This window comes from Cygnus atratus, chromosome 4, assembly GCF_013377495.2.
Source record: "Cygnus atratus isolate AKBS03 ecotype Queensland, Australia chromosome 4, CAtr_DNAZoo_HiC_assembly, whole genome shotgun sequence".
Taxonomy (NCBI): domain Eukaryota; kingdom Metazoa; phylum Chordata; class Aves; order Anseriformes; family Anatidae; genus Cygnus; species Cygnus atratus.
In genome coordinates, this window is record NC_066365.1 from 60265874 (window position 1) to 60286939 (window position 21066).

General features: G+C 33.9%; 1 protein-coding gene across 2 annotated transcripts in view; it reads right to left on the minus strand.

Moving 5' to 3' along the window:
- Positions 1 to 21066, minus strand: part of SLIT2 (slit guidance ligand 2) — a 261157-nt gene that overhangs the window by 101878 nt on the left and 138213 nt on the right. For both annotated transcript variants that reach the window (XM_035554559.2, XM_035554545.2), the window contains exon 5: positions 9108 to 9179. In XM_035554559.2, the coding sequence (XP_035410452.1) occupies positions 9108 to 9179 (72 nt within the window). The remainder of the gene's footprint in view (positions 1 to 9107; positions 9180 to 21066) is intronic.

Sequence of the window (21066 nt, forward strand, 5' to 3'; positions counted from 1 at the left end):
CCACAGAGCACTTGAATTCTGGACGTAAAACTCAGCAATCCATCCCATACATTATTAATCTTTAAGTATTAAGTTATGAAAAATTTACATTCATTTCTCTGAAGAATACTATTACTTTTTCAATTCATAACATTGATACAGCACATATTGCTCAATTTTAAAAAGTCTGCTGAAATTAACCACCATGCAAATACAAAATCCCGATTTCCCTGGTTATAAGCTTCTTCTATAAATATTGTCTATAAATATAATTCATATAAATATGCATTTTGAGGCACAACTTGCAAGAAAATACAATCTCACTTTAAACAACCAGATCTTCAAGCCCGACACTTGTCAGTATCAAATAAGATGTATGAGTAAATGTGTGTGAACAATGCTAAGAAAATGAACAAAATACAAATGAACTCTGCCCTCTCTGTCTGCAATTATATATTAGCTACCAGGGCTAACGAGGCTTTTACTAAAGCATTTTCTGTGATTCTTCTGAATCTCTGATAACCTTTTACTTTATTAATAAATCATCACACCCACTGTTGAGTGTGAAGTACCAACTTTTATAAAGTTCTTCTAGTTTCATCCATATTTTTCATCTGAATTACTACTATGTAGGAATAAAATATTATCATAACTATAGCGGTATCTGTGTTTCTTTGTACTGAAAGCTATACTGAAATGCAAACTATAATTTCCTGAATATGATCTTTAATCATTTTGGCGCAATGTTACAGCACCAGTGCTGCAGTGTTGGAATATTTAAGCCTACTTGCTCAGGCTCTTTTCATTTTTACTAATTAATTTCATTTAACAATTAAGTTAATAGCATTTTTATTTTAAAGAGGTAAAATATATACACAGTACAGTTCTTTAACCTCTTGAACAATTTATCAAAGCTATTTAAATTAGCACAATGGCATGAAATGTTACCCTTGACACAATACAAAAGAGAAATTGTTTCCAGACAAATTGGAAAAATCTTTTAATGCCATCGAATTTGCCTAATGCAGTCTGCAGGTTAATCTGTGAAAGGGTGAGCTGTATGTTTGCCCATATCTTATTATCCTTAGCTGTCAATGTATAAATCAGTGCTGACACAGCTTCTTCTAAATCATCCATATTATACACAAAGGAAAATCTTTTAACAGTAGAGTAAGCACTTGAGCAACTCTTGTCCTACACAAACTGAAAGGCAGATTTCTTCCACTAGACTGGCAGCAGTTGTGGTGCACCTGGAAACTTTTGGACGTCTTCCTTTAGTGAATCACCATTACCACTATCTTAGTGAATGGTGAGTTGTTTTCATTTAAATTTTCCTACCAGAAAGATTACTTTGTTTGCACTGAATTGGTTTAGGTCTGGGGGGAAGGGAGTTTTATGGATGGGGGAGGACAAATATTTCCTGTGTTTCCTAATTATCATTGAAAAATACTACTTTTTTCACGTTTTAGATGACCTTCCACCAGTTATGACCGTGATATATATTAAAAAAAAATACTATGAACAATTGTCATAACATTTTTTTAAGCTATGAAAGGTAGCTTTGACTTTGAAGACTGTGTGCCTGGCTTGAATAGTAACTTATGGTATTTGTTAAGGTAAAGATATTCACTGCATATATAATGCAAACAAAAAGTTAGATAATATTTCATAATCAGTGTATCATTAACGTATAATTTCTCTCTAATGGACATACTGAAGCAGTCTGAATTTTTGGGGTAAGGCTGCCTCCTGAGAGCAAAATGTGTGAGCGTTGTGGCTTCAGACAAAAGCAAGAGAGCAAAAAAGTACGTCTCCAATTTTAAGCTGTTTTATCATTTATTTTTAGCATTATGACTTTCAAAACCATATATTAAAATAATGCTATGCGCTTTGAAAAAGCTTTTCTCACCACTAAGTTATTGACTATACAAATAATACTAACTTAATTTCAGAGCGTGGTTTTTTGTTTTTCATTATTTTTTCCATGAGAATTTATTTTGTTCTTTTCACATGATAGAAATGCCCTGAAAAACAGAAGCTGATCAGACATGGACCAGCACCTCTGGCCCATCCTCATCCTACCCCACTCCCCAGTATCTCTTCATGGTCTTTTTCCCCCATCATCTCTATGATGGGTCTTTTCTATGTGGGACCACTCCATCTCTTTGAAAAATTGCTCTGTTCCTCTACTTTTCTCCCTCCAACTTTCCACAAAGCAGCTAATTATGTTGGGCAATGTGGTTCCTGGAAAGCTCATAAAATGCCAAGCTGTTATACTCAAAATATTTCAGATGTCACAGAGAATTAATTTTTTTGCACCTTCAGCATTACCCGTGTATTTCATATACTTACTATCTACTGTTATTAAAAATGTTACTGTTCATGGTTAGCGAAGACCATTAAACTGATAAGAAAATGTGTTTCTTAAAATGTTGTTTACTTATTGGTTTTGCTGATACATTTTGCACTATAGAAACACAGTGCTAATGTATTTTTTTCAATTTTAGCATATGTTGTCTACCAGATGACAAATAAATAATAATAATTAAAAAAACCCCTTATGTCACAAGAAGAGTACTTCATGACTAACAGAATATGTAGCATACATTTGAAAACTTCTATTCTCATACAGAAAAAAATAATAATAATTTGTATCTGACTGACAGAGAACATTTTTTCCTCATTCACAGAGGCTGAGTTGAAAGTTACAACAGTTTCAGTCTATGTCTACTTTACTCTCCTCCTCTTCAGCATTTGAGGACACTCTGTGGTCCAAGGCCAGAAAGGCACCATGCAGATTTACCTTCTTTTTTGCTCACAAATGATTATATTCTACTAATGGATCAACTTAAGGGTAAACATTTTTAAGAAGTCATCAGCAAAAGTCAGAAACTTTTCTAGATCCCTGCTGTGTCTTCCTCACCAGTAAACATTTAGAAAAAGTTTCTAGTTTTAGCACACTGTATGCTGTATTTCATATAATTAATTTTTTTTTTTCCTTGGGAAAAGAACAGAGTGCACAATATTTATCATTCCAATAGAATTTTTGGAAACAGTCACTATTTTAATGTCTCCCTGTATTTTTTACAACAGAACTGAGTTATGCTTTCCTATTTCTCAATTCCCCTCTCAATTTCACTTTCAAGAGGGATCAATAATTTCAGAGGCATTAGCTGAGAAAGATGTAACATAATTGTGCAAAAAATTATTCTAGGTTTTTATCAAACTTCAGAGAACTGTTTGTACTCTGTGTCTTGTTTATTTCTATTATTCTTTTGTTCAGAGGTAAAGTATTTTTTATCTACATGCACTTGCTAATGTAGTTCATTTTGTTCTTTCCTAATATTTCCTGTAAAACATTTTGAATGCATAATATTTTTCTAATATACATTATATAGCAAATTATTAGTCTTTCTCTTTTACCCAAAATTAATAAGCAAGGCTTACAAAAAAACCTTTAAATTAGGCATACATACTGAATAAACCATAAGAAAAAGGAGAAAAGATTTATAGCTCCATCCTCTCAAAATTATTGAGCACTTCGTTTATCTAAATCTACAAGTACCCTCCAGGAGGAAAATGAAAAATAAAATAACATAATAATGATATAAAGAAGAAATAGAAGAATTGCATGAAAAGGAGCAAAAACACATAATGAACCATCTGTAATTAATGTAATGTAAAGACATTACGACATAAGTATGACTTCACAGAAATTATTTAATAAAGCCAGTTAGATGGCAAACAGCCTCAAGACTGTTACAAATAGGGGAGCAAATAGGTTCCTATTCTAGCGTGGAAGACAGGGTAAGCACATACCCCATGAAAGTTGTTAGAACGGTTTATTTAAATATTAATTATAAAATCTTTACCTGTAGAGCTATTTCTAGTTAGTTACTCTACATAAAAAATAAAATAAAATAAAATAAAATAAAATGTCCTTGCAAGTCTCCTCTCAGCATGAATATATCACTCTGTTTAGTAAAGCAAAGGCAGTCTCACTTTCCAAAGTAGTGCAGATGTGTAAAGGCCTAAAGGCTCCCGAGAGTTCAGCTAAGTTCTGTGTGCATCTTAGAAGGTCAATAGAAGCATAAACTAATCTTCTCTAAGATTCAAATCCTCAAACAGAATTTGCATTATTCTCAGGTTTGTTTTATTCACCTATGTACTGTTATGCAAATAAATACCAATTTTGGATAGATTTTTAGATTTTATCCACTTCAGACTTTTCATTGGTGGTTCAAGTGTTAAAAGAAGACTTGCAAGAAAGTTTTCAATACACTTTCAGAGAATTCTGATTTGAAACTCATCTTCAAAGCCTGATTTAAAAACACAATTAACAGTTCATAAGTGATTTGTTTGTGACTAAAAGGAAACTTTTTTCAGCAGGCTAAATTTTAGGTAAGTAGTCTTTAATAATAGCATTCGGCTCCTGTATTGAAATGGTCTTTTATTGAAACAGTCAGAAAGAAAACATTTTTGCCTAAAGGTTATAAAGTCTCTGATCTATTTGGCAACAACAGTTTTAGGCATCACTGGAAAAGTTTACCTATACTTTCTGTTAGTCCTGCAGAGAATTTTTTTGACTTTACCAAAAATCTTAAATATGCACTGAATATACTAATATCCAGTGAAAATTTTTCTTGATGTGTACCTGAAATATGGGTAGCTGTACAGACAAGTAATTGAATTAAGTTTCTCACTAGTAATAAGGGTGAGAAATATGTCAATTCTAAATTATTAAAGCATTTCTTAGACAAGCAGTGGGTATGGATTAGCACTTGTGCAGATGAGCAGACATCCAGTTGCAGTGGCAATTTGTGCATAATCTAAGAAGAAATCAGTAAGAGAACACCTTCAGCAGGACTCTTTGGCTTTCAACTGCTAATAAAACAAGTTCAAGAAGTCTAGTCATTGCCAGCCAAGATAATTACAAATTTCAGTTATGTCTTCAGTGACAAGGCTAACTTTAAATATTTCACAATAGGCCCAAAAAGGCCTTGGAGAAACAGCAAGTATCATAATATTATTGAAGATTTTAGACAAAGATTAGAGTAATTTGAAGGACTTTGAGTAGATGCTAATGTCTGTCTCCTTACTAATTTTCCCAGTTAATTCTACATGTGTAGCTTTATCCTTGCAGCCTTTATCCTTGTGGTGACAGCTACAGTATCCAACAGCATCCCTATGATCCACCACCATCATTACCTACATCATGACTGTTCACTTCCCCTTACTTTTCTGACCCAGGAGCCACTGTCCCCATAAGCTCTTTCTTTATGCTCTGCTACAGCGGGTAGAAGAACGCAGTCCCTCTTTAGCAGCCTTTGCTGGAACAAAAATTCTCAAGAGGACCCCACTGTCCCCACTTGCTGGGAAAAAAATGAAACCAAATGGACACAAAGACATTGAAGAACAGAGTAGTCTAAAATAAGACTAGACTGGGACAAGAAAAACAGGACACAAAATACTGGAATGGAGATATGATGAAAGTGTTGCCTATTCTTGGCATTATTTTGATGTTGCATATATTTACTATCACAATTCTCCCATAAGCACTGTATCACCATCATCATTAACATGTATATTAAAAACATATATTAGAAATTAAATACATATGATAATTTCAATATATTAAAACAAACAAAGAAACAAACACAGAAGGTTCCACTGCGTTCTCTGAAGAACCTAACTTCCTGATGCAAGTTTCTCTCCCAAAAGCACCACCAAGTCAGGAGCAGCTTTTTGAATTATACTTTTAGAATTTGAACTATCAGTACTGGATACTGTGTTTTCAGTCAGAGAAGACTGTAGAAACTAAGGTTCCCTCATTTTTTGGCATGTTTTTTGAAGAACTTGACTCATTAGCAACAATGGGGCTGCAGCTGTGAGAGTGAAGTCAGGGTGATGAGGGAAGTGATCCTCCCTATCTGTTTGGCATTTGGGAGATCACACCTGAGTACTGTGTCTGGTCTCAGCTTCAGCCTCCCCAGCAGAAGATGGACACTGACATGCTGTGGTGAGTCTAACCAGGGCCACCAAGATGAAGCAGGTGACGTCTGAGGAGAGTCTGCAAGAGTTGTACTTGTTCAGCCTTAAGAAGAAAGGGCAAAGGCAAGGTGAGGGAGGACGGGATCTGCCTATAAGTGCCTAATGGGAGGGTACAGTTAGTATGTTTGTGGGGACTGACTTTATTGTTGTTGCTGTTCTTAACTATGATGGTGGGGCATGTTACTGTGGCTGTAATTCCTCAGAATGACTTTCTCAATTTGTTTATCTTCTACAGAATCCACCCTGTAAATATTAAGAAGATGCCCATAAAGGAAATATGACCACATTTCATGGGAACTGGACAGCTTCTTCTGAGAATTATCAAGAGGACTCTAGAACGAACATATTAGCAGAAAATCAAAAGATCCTTGTGGTATCATCAACTTTAAAGGAATCAATTTCCTTCAGATAATCTGAGTTAACATCTAATTCCTTTTGTTCTGTGAAGACTAGAACAACATTCTTTGGTAACCACAGAATCTTTTCCAAAATGTTCGAACAGGTGGGGAAATATTTAGGGGGAGTGAAAGAAAGCTGAGTCTCCATTCAGCAAAATAAAATATATAACCATTTCAATTTCTGTGGGATTTAACTGCCTTTGAAATTGCTTACTAGAATTACTGTTTGGTATGTTTATCATGCATTGCATTAAAAAAAAAAAAAAAGCCCCTTCAATTTATATTCTAATTAACCTAATGTTAGACAAAGCAAAACTTGAATTTACAAAGTGTTCTAATGCAGGTTTCTTTGCTCCTTTTACTTCCACCTCTCTTCCACAAGTTCGGTTAATATCTTTAACAGTATGCTTAACTACTAGGCAATTACAGAAGAAACAGTTAAATTAGAACAAATATTGAATTCTGTTTATGACAGTTCTCAGTAATATAGATAGGTAGTTCCAGGACTTTAGTATAATAATTCGATAGATGCTATATTATTTCATTTCATGGTTTTCTTTATTTGCAAAGTGATGCTTTCTACATCCATCATTCATCTATTGTCTCCTTACTTTTCTTGGACAATGAAATAAAAATAGTACAATTCTTGCAATCACCCTTCTCTAAGTATAATGTAAAAGCCTAGGCTAGGGTTTACATCTCTCTCTTTCTTGACTAAGCTTGTGGAAATGCACAAATACCATTCATTTTCTGAATACGTGACCTAGTTACATAAATGCTGTGCTAGACTCCATATGGCTCACCCCAGGAACTCATTTTTCATTCTGATGTACCTATACCTCACACAACATAAGGTGTGTGACCAAGAATGTAGAGAGAAGTGTTTCTTAGAGCTTTCAACTGATCGTAAGTATTTCAGATTATATGTTTATTTATTTATTTATTTATTTATTTATTTTCTGGGACCACCAATAAAGGATATTTCTGTAGTTTTCCTGCTGTCACAATAAATTATATGCCACATATCAGAGTTGGACTTTGTGGCAATGCTACGGCCTTTATGTGAGTTTTGTTTGAATTCTCTTCCAAAACAGAAAGGCTTTAAAGAGCAGATCTACTGTTTTATGCACATTTTACACATAATTCAGGATCCTTACCATGAAAATATACACCAAGATCTAAATATTATCTTAGCTAAAGGTTAGCATCCCAACTCAGTTTCTGACTGGAGCTATCTCAGAATATATAACTATACTTATTACATTCTAAAATACTACTTTGCCATGAGAAAATTCGCAATGATGCTTTTATTTTTTCTACCAAGGCTTCTTTCTTCAGCTGTATCAATTTTCAAATATAACAGAACATACACAAAAAAGCAAGCTTCTCCTTGTAGCCAAGCCTCTCCTAAATCATGAATAATGATGGCACCGTTCTGAATAGAAACTCCTAAAATATCGTTTAAGGAAAGTAACAAAACTACTCTGAACTGTGCTTACGTGTTTTTAAGCATAATAGATTTGAACATAACAAATTTTCCATTGAGATGTGGTATGACTTTATTGTAGGGAAAGACAGTATCACAAATGTGTTTAAATTTTAAAAAAAAAGTAATAAAAAACAACATTTTTGTAGTTGCATTATAATATCTTATTAATTAAAAATATCTTGTAGTTATAATCATGGAGCACTCCATTTTCAAAGTTTAACTACAAAAGTTAATCTTTCTATAACCCTGACAACTGCAATTAGCAAAACGTATTTCAAAGGAAATTACATGAAAACCTCATATAATGGCTTAATACTTCCCTATTTTTATTGATGTCACATAGGACAGCAAGTATATTTTTTCACAGCTGCATCACATTGGGAGCTCCACAGTCTTCCTTGAATCCAGTAGAATGTGTGTCCTCTGTGTTTGTTGGTTGCTTACAAGTCATGAGCCCCCAGCTTACAGCTGCAGTTATAGCTTTTGGGTGGATGACCTTAAGTTTTCTACTATGGAAGTTCATCACGGTCTTCAGGTCATTCAGCTCATTCAGTCCACTAAACTGACTCTACTCTAAACACAAAGTCAAAAAGTCACTGCTTTCTTTTTCTTGAAACCCTTGAAACATATTTCCTCATTTTTAAGCCCTGAGAATTCAGAACTTGCCCATGAACTTCAGGGTCAGTATCTCCAGGAAAGCTAGTATATAGCTTTTAGAAAACACTTACTTTGCCACAAAAGAAAACTGTGTAAGAAAAGTAATTACACAAGTAAAAAAATAATATATGAAAGTAAAACTAGATAATAGCTTGATTTTTCTTTCTTTTACACAAGCTAACAAAAGGCAAACTCCTAGACCCAAGGCAGGACAATTTTTTTCATTCGAAACAATAAAATGTTTAAACTAACCTGACATTCAAATATGAAATTCAGGTTAGGTTAAGCAAATACTTATAATGCCTTGTATTCAACTTCATTTCAATGTTTAAGATTTCATATTGGGCAATTTTAGTATGCTTAAGATGCATTAAAATATTTTGCCAACACAAATGACAACTGTTGGTTTTATGCAGAGATTCCTTAAGCAGCTATAAAAGTATTTAGTAAAAAGATATCTGATAGAACAAGAGGACACTGTATTGACAAAGCATTATAATCAGAATGTATATGAGAAGGAGGAAAATACTTACAGATTTTTTATGTCTACTGCTCCACGGAATGCCTTCCTTGGTATGGCTTGAATCTGATTTTCACTAAGATCACTAAGAAAAAAAAAAAAAAAAAAAAGATTAATTGAAACTTAAAATCCACCATATACATTTTTTCTGTATGTAACAACAACAACAAAGTAGGAAAATAATTTCAGCCATTACATCAATGCTTCTGATGAAGCTTATTTTATTACTTTAACTGATTTGTAATTGAAGAAAAAGCAGCAGCTGTAATACTCAAATTTATTTATCTTTGTTGCACTAGATAGCTTCCTTACAAAGCAACAGTAAATATGCCAAAGGAGAAGTAGAAGCATTACATGATTTAACAATGAAGACCAAACTGATTTCATTTTTAACTGATTGGAATGGGGTGAAAATTGAAATCAAACACATGACATGAAATATCTAATACTGTTTTATGCATGGAAGAAAACATGCAAAAATAAGTAGCAGTAAGCTGTTGAGAAACAACAGCTATCAAACTGTTTAAATGTCTCAGATAAATATATTTTTGAATTTTGTTACAAAATGGCAAGCACCATATATTTTAAAAGAAGTCATTAAAAAACATCTAGCAGCAGATAGAGGAGCACCGCTGATGCTCTCCCAACCCTACCCCCCAAAAGAAACAAACAAAAACCCCTGCAACCAGCTTTACCAGGCTATCTGAAACTAGTATCTTTACCAAAATGTAAATTTTATTAAAATTCTTGTTCATTTATATTTTTTTGCCATCAGTATATATATCCAACCCTTTTTCCAAATTTTAGAAATATTTTTGTCTTTACCAGTTCCATATTAGAAACAAAATCCACAAAACTGAAGTAAAAAACAAAACAAAGCAAAACAAGCAAACAAAAAAACAGAGGAGATGGAAAAAAAAAGTAGGGAAAAAAAGAAAAGAAAAAAGAAAGTAGAATCCAGGGCTTTTCACTTTTTCTCTAAGTGCTTATACCCCACTAAGAAGTAGTTCAGTGCAATAGGAGATGATCAATAGATTAAAGTAGTCAGTGCTATATAAATTGTATATAGCATTGTATGTAGTTTTGGAGGCCTTCAGAGATGTGTATATCTATAGAAAATATGGAGAACACAAGAAATTAGATGAAGAGGCTTGCTTGAGTATCTGAATAGAATTCCGAAACAAATCTGATGCATACAGGCTGTATCTACACTAGGATTTTCAGTCAGGTCACAGACCATTTTTCTTGTGGCTGGCTAGATTTCATTTTGCTAAAATCAAAGCAGGAGCTTCATTCCACAAGCACACCAAGCACTCCAAAGCACAATATACATGCACTCCAATCCCTAACAGTAATGTTTTTCCATGTCTTGTTTTCTAGAGACAACTTTTAGATGACCTTTTCTAAGAGAGCTTTTAGGAGAAACATTGCAAAACAGTGCATAGAAATAAGACATCTAGCTGAAATGAAACGAACAAGAAGGAATCATTAGTTGATTATACATAAACAGTCAAGTTTTTAACATATTCTTTCCCTAAAAGATAATCTAGAATGAGCTCAGATTTCTAGTTATTAGGAATCACTCCTGGAGATCTCTTTCAGATTTATGAACTCAAAAAATAGTTTGAGGACTTTATAAAACCCCACACTGCCTGACTCTAGCAAAATTTATATAATATAATCCTTTTGAAAATAATTCTACCTATACTGACAGCAATTTTATTTTATCCAAGTCATTGTCAGTTCTATTTACTAAATCTTTCATACCTTGTGCAATATAATACTGTACTGTAATGTCTTGTAAAGTATATTTAAAACTAGACCAAATTTAACTATTATTAACAGTGTGTGAAAAACAAGAGAATCTGTGAGCTGTGATTTAATTTTCAAGCCACCTAAGTAAGCTTGAAATAGGATATGACTGCACTTGTTCTGACAATAAATTCAATGGCAATGAGTGAAAGAGCAGCCTTCAGCATTTGTTGTGGTAACATGATTTAACAACCTACTTCCTTCAAAAAATTATATTACAAATATAAACAGCAAATACCTATATTTACACTTCTCTTTAATTGACTAATACATTTTACCAATATAGAAATTGTGTATAAAGTGGTAAACAATACAGATTTGTATCATGATCAATGATTACTTTATAATACAGATATATGTACATATCTATGTAAACCACTGCCATACTCATAAATATATACTGCAGGAGGTAATGGGTAATGATGCATTACACTTTTTATGACAGTTAATAAATTATCATCATTCACCATTTTTTAGAATTAAAAAGCAGAAGATGAACAAAATTGAGACAATACATAAACTATTTTAAAAACCTAATAAAAATATAAATGGTCAGAATCTTTCTTTCTTTGACTAAATACAAATCTTAGAGCAAGTGCAAGGACTTAAAAAGTAACAGGTATTAACCCAGATTCCTCTATAACCCATACACTGAGATGTGTGTATGCCACAGCTGGGTCCACGCAGTCAGCATCATTTACATGTAGCACAGGCTCATGCAGACTAAAGTACAGTGTTCCCTGCTAATTTTAGCACATCTGAAATATAAACTACTTAATTACAAAGGTTCTCTAACTTCCTGTAAGAGGCACTGTTTAAAGCATCCCTCTAAATGCGGATAGCTAAGTAAGGTTGGCCAAAAGTCTTTTTCCAGGATATTTTTTTTTGTGATTCATCTGCTCGGTTGTGAAATGTTCTCATAATTGTTTAAGTAACAAAAGTTATTAAATCATTTTTTCATTGCAAAATTCTACCTCTCTTTTAAAGAAAATACAATTTTCAACATAAAATCTATGCCTATTTGTAATAGGTAAGCTTTTAGTAATTATTTATTGATTGCTTCAAGTTTTCATCTGCTCAGTCTAAAAAGGTTTCCTTATAAAAACCTTGAGGGAATTAAACAACTGTTTAACTTTTTATTCTTGCATAAACTACACCTACGCTTCACACTGCAGACCTAGGACTCAGTAACAAGTTGCTGTGTGGTCTTTTTTTTTTATTATTATTTTTTATGATGTTTTAACTCATTCCACTGCAATTCTTACATTGCTCACAAAAAAAAAAAAAAAAAAAAAAGGCCACAAGCAGCACAAAGTGGCTTACTGGTGAAATGGGGCAAAAAAAAACTATTTTGTAGATAAAGCCAGACAGTTTTGCAGGTCATTCTGTTACAGTGAGTTGACATTGCAGCCTGTGTTTTGCAATAAAAGTGCAAACCTCCTCCTTTTCAGCCTGTTGGGCATTATTTTCCTGCACTAACAACTGTGTGAGCTCCCTTCATTTCTCATTCAAAAAGAGACAGCATTTGATTATGTCTGTACAGTCAGTATCATTTATGATGGCACTTGGTAACCCTAAAATAAAAGGGGCTCTATGAATTTAAACAAAATTTAAGCCATTGAAGAACTGAACATCCTGCTTTTACAAGAACAAATCTGATTTTCTGAGAGGCATGTCTTCATATTTGTCTGTCTTCATATTTGAAACCAGCAATCTGACCAAGATACTGTCATTGGAAGAAATTACAACAGTCCAAGACTTCACACACAAAAAAAAATAGTGTATCTGTGGAACAGCAGAATTGATTCAAAACATCTTGTATAAAACTAGAGTGAAAAAGCCAAGAATATCCTACACAGTTTTTGAAAGAAAGCACAATGACATAACACATTTTATCAAACTCATCTTAACACAGATCCTAGTTGTCCTATGGGTCTCTTCCAATTAATTGTTCTCAACTCTGTCAAGTCACTTCTAGAGAGATATATTCCAAATTATTAAGTCTGAAGTGGAGTATTTTAGCCATTGACCCTTTCAGAAAATTACTGAGTGCAACTTCGAGGGCTTCCATCACGTCATCTGCTGGCTTGCGTGGAGCCCTCCATCACCCAGACTTCAATTCACTGCCCTGCTCACATATGAGCAAACAAGTTTTCGAGGCCAGAATAGTATGACTTCAGTATCTTTTAGTGTGAAATGTCCTTAAAGATTATTCTCAGGCTAGTTTCACCAAGCCAAAAGGTGACAAAGAGGTCTGAACTTTTGCCCATCTGTATTAATTCTCCAAAAAAACTTGCTTACATTTTTGTTTTTCTGCACAGAAGGTCAGGTGTATATTTCTAAGTCAGAGACTAAATATGTTGCACCTAAGTAAAATCACTAAAATAATTCACTTAAATAAAAAAAAATTACTTACATAAAACCCAAGTACTCTAAGTGATTAAAGCACATACACATACAACAGTGTCTCTGAGATCAGTAATGAAGGAAGCTCTGGAATTATTATGCTTACAGAAAATATAACTCCCTTTTAAACAAACCAGGTCAAGGCATACGTACAACGTACATGGGTAATCACACATGCCTCAGCTTTTAAACCTGTTTCCAAAGATTAAGGATTTCAATCTGATATTTGCAATGGCACAACAGTAGAACTTGACTAATTTGAAATTATGCCAAAGAATGTAGATCTCTCTTTTTCAAAATCTGATGAAACACAAAAAAATAAAATAAAAAATGAAAATGATAATAATAATAAACCTCTTGCCTCCAGCTCCCAAAAAATCAGCTTCATCTTATGTATTTGGTTAACTATTATTATTTTATTTTATTTTTTGCTGTGGAATATATTAGTAAACATGATACATAATGCTCTGTTGAAATAGCAGGAATACCTTGTCAAAACCTTGTTACTACTGAATCCTTCCTAGGAAACAGGATGGAAATGGCATATTTCTATTTATCACATTTACTGGTTAGTAGGTAGAAGTATATTGGGAAAAAAAACAAAAATCTAGAATCCTGCTAACATTTGAAATTTGTAGCAATATAACATTGGTATGAATCTCACATACACATGAATCTCTTCTCACAGAAAAACTAGAAAACTTATATATGCTATTGTTTCTTTATCTGAGGATAAAGCCCTCAGATAACCTGATATTAATGAGCCTGATAGAGTGCTTCAGCTCTTAAAAAATGCAGACAGTACTGCATTGCAGCTATTTTATTACTCACCATGTATAGTTCCCAGCTGAATATCCCATTCAACCTTAAAAGGAATGCTAAATTTTTAATCATATAAATTGAAACACCATGTATAATATCTATATCATGCACTGTGAAGGTATCACAGTTTTCTTATGTGGCTAAAACCATTGTTCGTTCTAAAACAATAAATCTTTTCAAGATGGCAAACCTGCTTGTAAATTTAATTACTTGTAATTTTATTTTCCTCTATGGTTTAACCTCCCTCAGTGTCTGACCAGGGATATCATAAATCTATACTGCCATTCTCTACTTTGTAAAATACTGAGTACTGGGAATGAGTAATGTGTCCTGATTTTTAAAGGAAAAGGCAGAAACACTGAGTCAAAGTATTGAATACTTATCAGTTTATTTATGTTGGTTCATAAAAACAGTTCGAAAGGTGGCTATTCCGTGATCAGGGACCTGAGTAATTGTTTAACTATTTCTGAAACAAATAAAGTAAGCCTTGCTTAGTACTCCTCTCTTACTGGAAAAGAATATTTTCAACAACAGCTAACTACATTCTGCATGAAACCCCACACAGGGCAGCAAACGGTCTCACGTAATAAGACTACAGAGAAAAGAAAGAGCAAAGAATGAACAGAATGAGAATTTCTGTAAATTATTTAACTGAAAATCAAATATATTAGTTTGGATGTGGGGATTTTCACTTGGAATACAAAGATGGTGGCGAAAAAAAACCATACATTTTGGCAGACATGTAACAGCTTTTCTTATGAACATAAGTATCAATTAGATAATTTACCCTGAAATAAAACTAAATAACCAAACAACTCATTTATGAATATCAAATGGTTCGTTCAACTTCAGTTGCTTTTACTGTGATTTGCTTCTTTCTCAGTACTATTCAGTGTCCCCACAATATCCTTCTATCTGTGTATACCTTAAAAAGTACAGAAATTTAGGTGGGGAAAAAAACAGACATTACTTGTTCATTAAGCAATTCTTTTCAAACAGAGCATGTGAAACAGGCTTTGGCATAGGATGCTCACGGATGAGCATCATTAAGATGATCATTAAGATATCTATAAGGCCTTGCATGGCCGGCCCGAGACGCTTTTCCAGCAACAGTGTCCTTAATGGGGCATCCCATCCAAGACATCTAACATATTCCAGAGCTAGGCCCAGGTTTGAACAAGCCCCTATTTATTCCCCTAGTTTTGATGTTAGGTAAAGTGAAGTACTCAGCCTCTCTGGGAGGCACCAGCAGGAAAACCTAAGCTCCTGAAGGAAAGCAATAACATACTATGACATGACAGCATAGTAGAAGTGCCACAAGTTTCAACTGTGTCTTGAGAAATGGATGGAGAGATTATTTTATATTATCATTAAACTTTGGAAAAAAAACTCTCACATCCAAAAAAAAAAAATTATTTTGAGGACCTTGAGGGAATGATGACAGCCTCCATTTGCAAAAGCTACTGTGGCAGTTGGTTTTTACAATGTGAAGAGGACAGACTGAAATGGCAAGGTAATTTTTCTTCTGTTTTGCTGGACCTCTGATTTGGATTTCACTCCTAAAATGTCAAACAGTTTTCCATTTTCTAAATTTGAAATATAAATATGTATTTCTCTTCCATATTAGATGGTTTGTGCTATGATGGAAAACTTTTGATCAGATTTTCTCTTCACCCCTCTTACGAACCTTTATTTATTGTCACACAATCAGGAAAACTTAATCCTCAACTGCAAGGTTTAAACATGACTTTAATCTAAGACCTTTTCTGAATGCTACATAGGCATGCTTCAGCAAGCTCCAGTTTTAGTGTATTAGGAAGCTTAAAAATTATTTTCAGAACTTCATAGAGGAAATCAAACCAATGTGAAAAATCTTCAGCAATAGAGATGCTGCCTTTCAGAACTTCATAGAGGAAATCAAACCTTATGGTCTAAATGCAGGGAAAGCATCATGCAGAGACAGTTCCTCTACAAGTAAAATCTCAGGTGAACTGAACCTATTAAAGCCTGTTTGGAATTTAAATTTCCATGATGGTAGAAATATACCACAGCGTAGCATGAGCTTACTAAACAAACATGAATGTTTTAATCTCTAACTCAACACTTTTTATCTCACATTTAGCAAATACATTACTATACCAAAAGTAAGTAAATTTCCTATCAGCCAAATGAGGCTTATCCCTTTAATTGTTACAATACTGATGTATGTTAGGCTTTATAGAGTTACTGTATTACAAATTGCAGTACTGCATCACTTATTTATGAAGATAATTTTATACCCAAATGGGTTCTCATGTCCTTTTATCAAGGCCTGGCTTTTTGGCAGGTCTACAAATCAATTAAGACAAACAAAATAAAGAAATGTTTAAAAATTATATGCTTAACAATTCAGTCTAATATCTTGCTGTTTAAAAAAAAAAAAAAAAAAAAAAACACCCAAAACCTGCTGCAACATTTTTTGCCTATGGAATAAACAACTTAGTCTCCTATTTATCAAATTATTTTTTGTTTCTGCTCTTCAGTAAAGCATCCAATGCAGCTATTCCTCTTGATAATTATGATATCAAAGGAGTCCAATACTATCAGCAGTGGCCAATATGTCTCTAGGTGCATATTTATCTCCTTGTGATGACCAAAAACCTGAATTATAAATTCTAGCATTAGTTCTGTAAATCATTACCTCTGGTCATATCATTTCCACCTGCTTCCCAAATAAGAAATGATATTTCAGATCTGAGAAAGGTACTATTAACCTTCTTTTACGGATGGTGAAGCCAAGGTAGTATGTTATCAGTAGCAGTATGCATCAGTACTATACCGAGGAGCACAAGGCAGACGAGAATTTAGATGACAGAATTGCAGGTTCTCTCTGCATCGTGCACTAATTTGCATTTGCTCTGTAGACTCCCCAGAGACTCAGATGCTGTAAACAGTAGACAATCTATTCCCACGCTAAAGCAGGATCACTCCCTATGCCATGGTATGCTACACTGTCCAGCTGAATATTTCATATTGCTCAACGTAGGGCAATCACCACTGTAATATGGGCAGAATGATTTGAATCACTGCAATTCTTATGCTAAGGAACAAGACTTCCTCTTTTCTAAGAATATTCAGATTAGGTTTCCCTGCTCGCTTTCATCTCTCAGTTTTTAATGATATCACTTTTAATGATATTACTGAAGTTCCTTTAATTCTTAATGCTTCAGGGTTTTTTAACATCTGTTAACCATTTATAAATATATAATTGAATGAAAATGGGCTTATTGTAGATATTTGTATGCTATCATTTGTATTCTTTAAGCAGCAGATATTTTTATCTGTTTTATCTACTTATTTATTTAGAGCATCGATACAAGTCATTTATGCATACAGCACAGAACATATACAACAAAAGAAAACAACAACGACAATAAAAAATCTAATGAGCTACACTAGAAGTACTGATAGCCTGCTAACTCCCGGTTTAAGTACCTTCAACCTTAAGTTTTAGGACAAGTCATCAAAAATGGAAATAATGACAATTAATGCTAATCTTTTTATGTTTGAGAAACAAGCTGACTCCACATACCTATCCAATACAATATGATATTGACTTGTTTATAATTTTGCATATTACTAATTGGTAATTTCCCCAGAATTAAAATAGCACAGAGTCCAAGTACCAGGCCTCCCTACTTTTTAATAGGATCACATTTTGGGTTTAGAAAAAATGAAAGCCTCCTATTGCAGTCTTGGCATGGAAGTTAATCTACGGGCCACAGAATCAATTCTACTCTACAGTGTCTCCAAAAGTGCACTTAAATCAATTTGTATATTCTGGTACCATTTGAAAATAATTGCTCAAGGAGATTCGCCATTTATTCTTTATTGTGCTAGAGTGTCCTAGTGTGACAAATGCTCATTGTAAAATAAAATAGGAGTATTAGGACCACACATGTATTTCACTGGAGTCTTAGAAAATTATTTTTGAAAAGGTCAGTAGTCTTTATTAGTCTGCTCCACTAAATTAATATATAATTCTCTTTGTTTAGGACTTTAAAAAATAGAAATAATTACATGTTGTAGCTCTTCAAGAGGAACGGACCACCCACAATTTCCAAGAGAGAGAATTGTAATGGTGCTTCAAATTTGACTTCAGTATAACCCTTTTGATAACCCTTTTTTGAAAAAAAAAAAAAAAAAAAAAAAAAAAACTTTAAGCCTTTTAAGAACACCTCCACCAAAAAAAAAAAAAAGAGAGAGAGAGAGAGAGAGAAAAACTCACTGATTCTTTATCTCCCATAGGCTCTCAAATTGGTCAAGCTGAAGAAAGGTACTAAGCCACAACTACCGACTGCCTCTTGTCCTGAATTTCTGTCAGTCCAGTTCCCCTACTGATGCCTGATACAGCAGCATAGCTGTGAAATGTGAGGGGTCCTATAGCCCTACCTGGAGTTTGCATAGTGAGAGGCGACTTTTATATGGAAGTTTATCTTGCATTTAACATCTCAAAAATTACAGTTTAGTTCAGCCAATAACTTCTAAAGCACATATATTTTTTGTTCCTGCATATTTTCCTCCTTTTTACTTACCCAGGTTGTAATTAAAGACAAGATAGAAACTTACATTAACTCTTATGTGCTATTATTTCATACAAGGCCACAAAAGATCATTTCTTTGTAAGGAAAGAGCGAAGATTCTGCTATTTTAATTTCACCAGTCTCTAATAGGTGATTTGGTGATTAATTTCTAATCTATTATTACACTTGATAGACTGGAGAAGACTTTACAAATTAAGGATTTAAAACTGATAAAACAAGATACTGCCAGGTAGCATTCACTTCTGGGAAGTGACACACTCAGAGTAGGCATGGCTGAAACACCCACTTGGCTTAGTTTAGGGATCTGATCCCATTAAGAATAGATGAGATGGCACACTTGCCTTTCCAAAAGACTTCTCCAACAGTGTCTGAAAAATCTATCACTCCTGTTCCCTGTAACAAAACTTCTTTTTAGCAGGAGTTTGGAGCAGTCAACGTGTCTTTAATATTTAATATTGTTACACCTGCTTTGGAATTGAAACTGTAAGCACTTTTAGGAACTTATTGAAAGGTTGTCTGGTATGTTGTCTACTCACTCCACAGTCTATAACCCTTGCGTATTCCCTTCTGAAATATCACTCAATGAACCACGGCAATTCTTCTCTTTGCTCAGAACTGAGCAGAGCAGATTCTTGATCCAGCACCATTACTCATTGCTGCTATTGCAAAACAGGTAAGTAATAATTACATCCCTGAACACAAGCATTTTTCATCAAGTATAAGCTCAAACTGTTAAGTCTAACAATAAACTGAGTACTCCAAGTGGTTCCTAACAGTAAACCTAACCTTGAACAGTTTGTCAAGGGGCAGCCAAAATTTGGAGAGTAAGCCAGAAATGATCTTGCAGGTTATTAATGTTGAATGGCACTGTGCTCACTCTTCCTTCACCTGAGTCAAACAATGCAATTTCTGAATTTTCTCTTGAGACAGGCTGATTGCTTAACAAGACAGATTTATTGCACAGCCCTAGCTTTACACAATGTGTGTGCATTCACATAGTGTATACCTCAGGCTTTGATACTGTTGCCTGTCACTGCCAACAAGTACACTAGAAACTGCAAAAAAATACAAAACAAAACACAAATTATAAAAGGATTAATAAGTGTGATTAAAAAACTGACAACTAAGCTTCAGTCATAATTTCTGCTTATCAAGATGACCAGTATTCCATCATTATTTTTCTGTGCTTCACCCATCTGCTTATAGCCATCTGTCATTTCTGATACTGCAAAGTGTTTCTGTTGAAAAAAAATTATTTTTTTACTCTGCATTTGTACACTGACTATCAAGTTGGGTTTCTAGCCCAAGAAGTTGTACTTTACACTGTTACCTGAACAAACAATGATACCACAATAATGGTACATACATCACCTTTAAATATTCTAGAAAAATTCATCTATGAAATTATTATGCAAAAATTAATTTAATGCTAATTAAAAAACAAAACAAACATTTCATTGTATTTTTCTTTCTGCCATATTTATCTGTTTTTCCCCTCATATCAATAGCTGTTAAAAAGAACAACATCTCTGTATTACACAACTAGGCTTTCTGTTAAAGCAGTCAGCATAAATCCATCTGTACTTCTAAATAATTCAGTAAGAGTTTTACCAGCCCCAAAATTCTAGGATGTGTATCTTGCAACTGCAAGTACAGGTATTTGCATTCACTCTTCTAGCCGAGTAAGAACAGATCTCCTCTAAGAACAGGATCAGCTCAGAACTTTGAGGTGATTGAATTTAAATGATATTTACACAGATAAATGAGAAGGTGCGAGGATTTGTTTCTACACAGGCTCTGCTGCACTTGCTATCTACTGCCATATGGCCAATTCCATCTCATGCTTATTCTTCTGTTGCAGTTCATATTACAGTACACTGTTTTACAGATCTGCAGCTTCCAACATCTGTAGAAGAGGTCCCAGAAATTGATTTAGAGGCTGAAACACAAGCATATCCAATCCTGCTTCTACACAAGGCTATATATCTCTGTTGGAAGACTGACACATGGTGCACTGGTGATAACACAAGCCTGCCAGGCACAGATGTACTTATAGCTCCAGAGAGGTGCAAACTAATGATGGATAGGAATAACCCAATCATACTAACATTTGTATTTGCAAACCTTACACCTAGTACTACTGATATTATGTCTACATTTCACTGCCGCATTTCTTCAAGGATATCAAGATGTTCCTAAGGTATGACAAGCACATGATGAAACTTAATGGTATCTAAGATATAGAGACGGCTTCCTGAAGCACATCTTAATAGTTGGAAGTTTTTAAAATTAATTGCTCTTCTGGCAAACCCAAAGAAAATTAAATTAAATTAGATACTGGAACTTTTT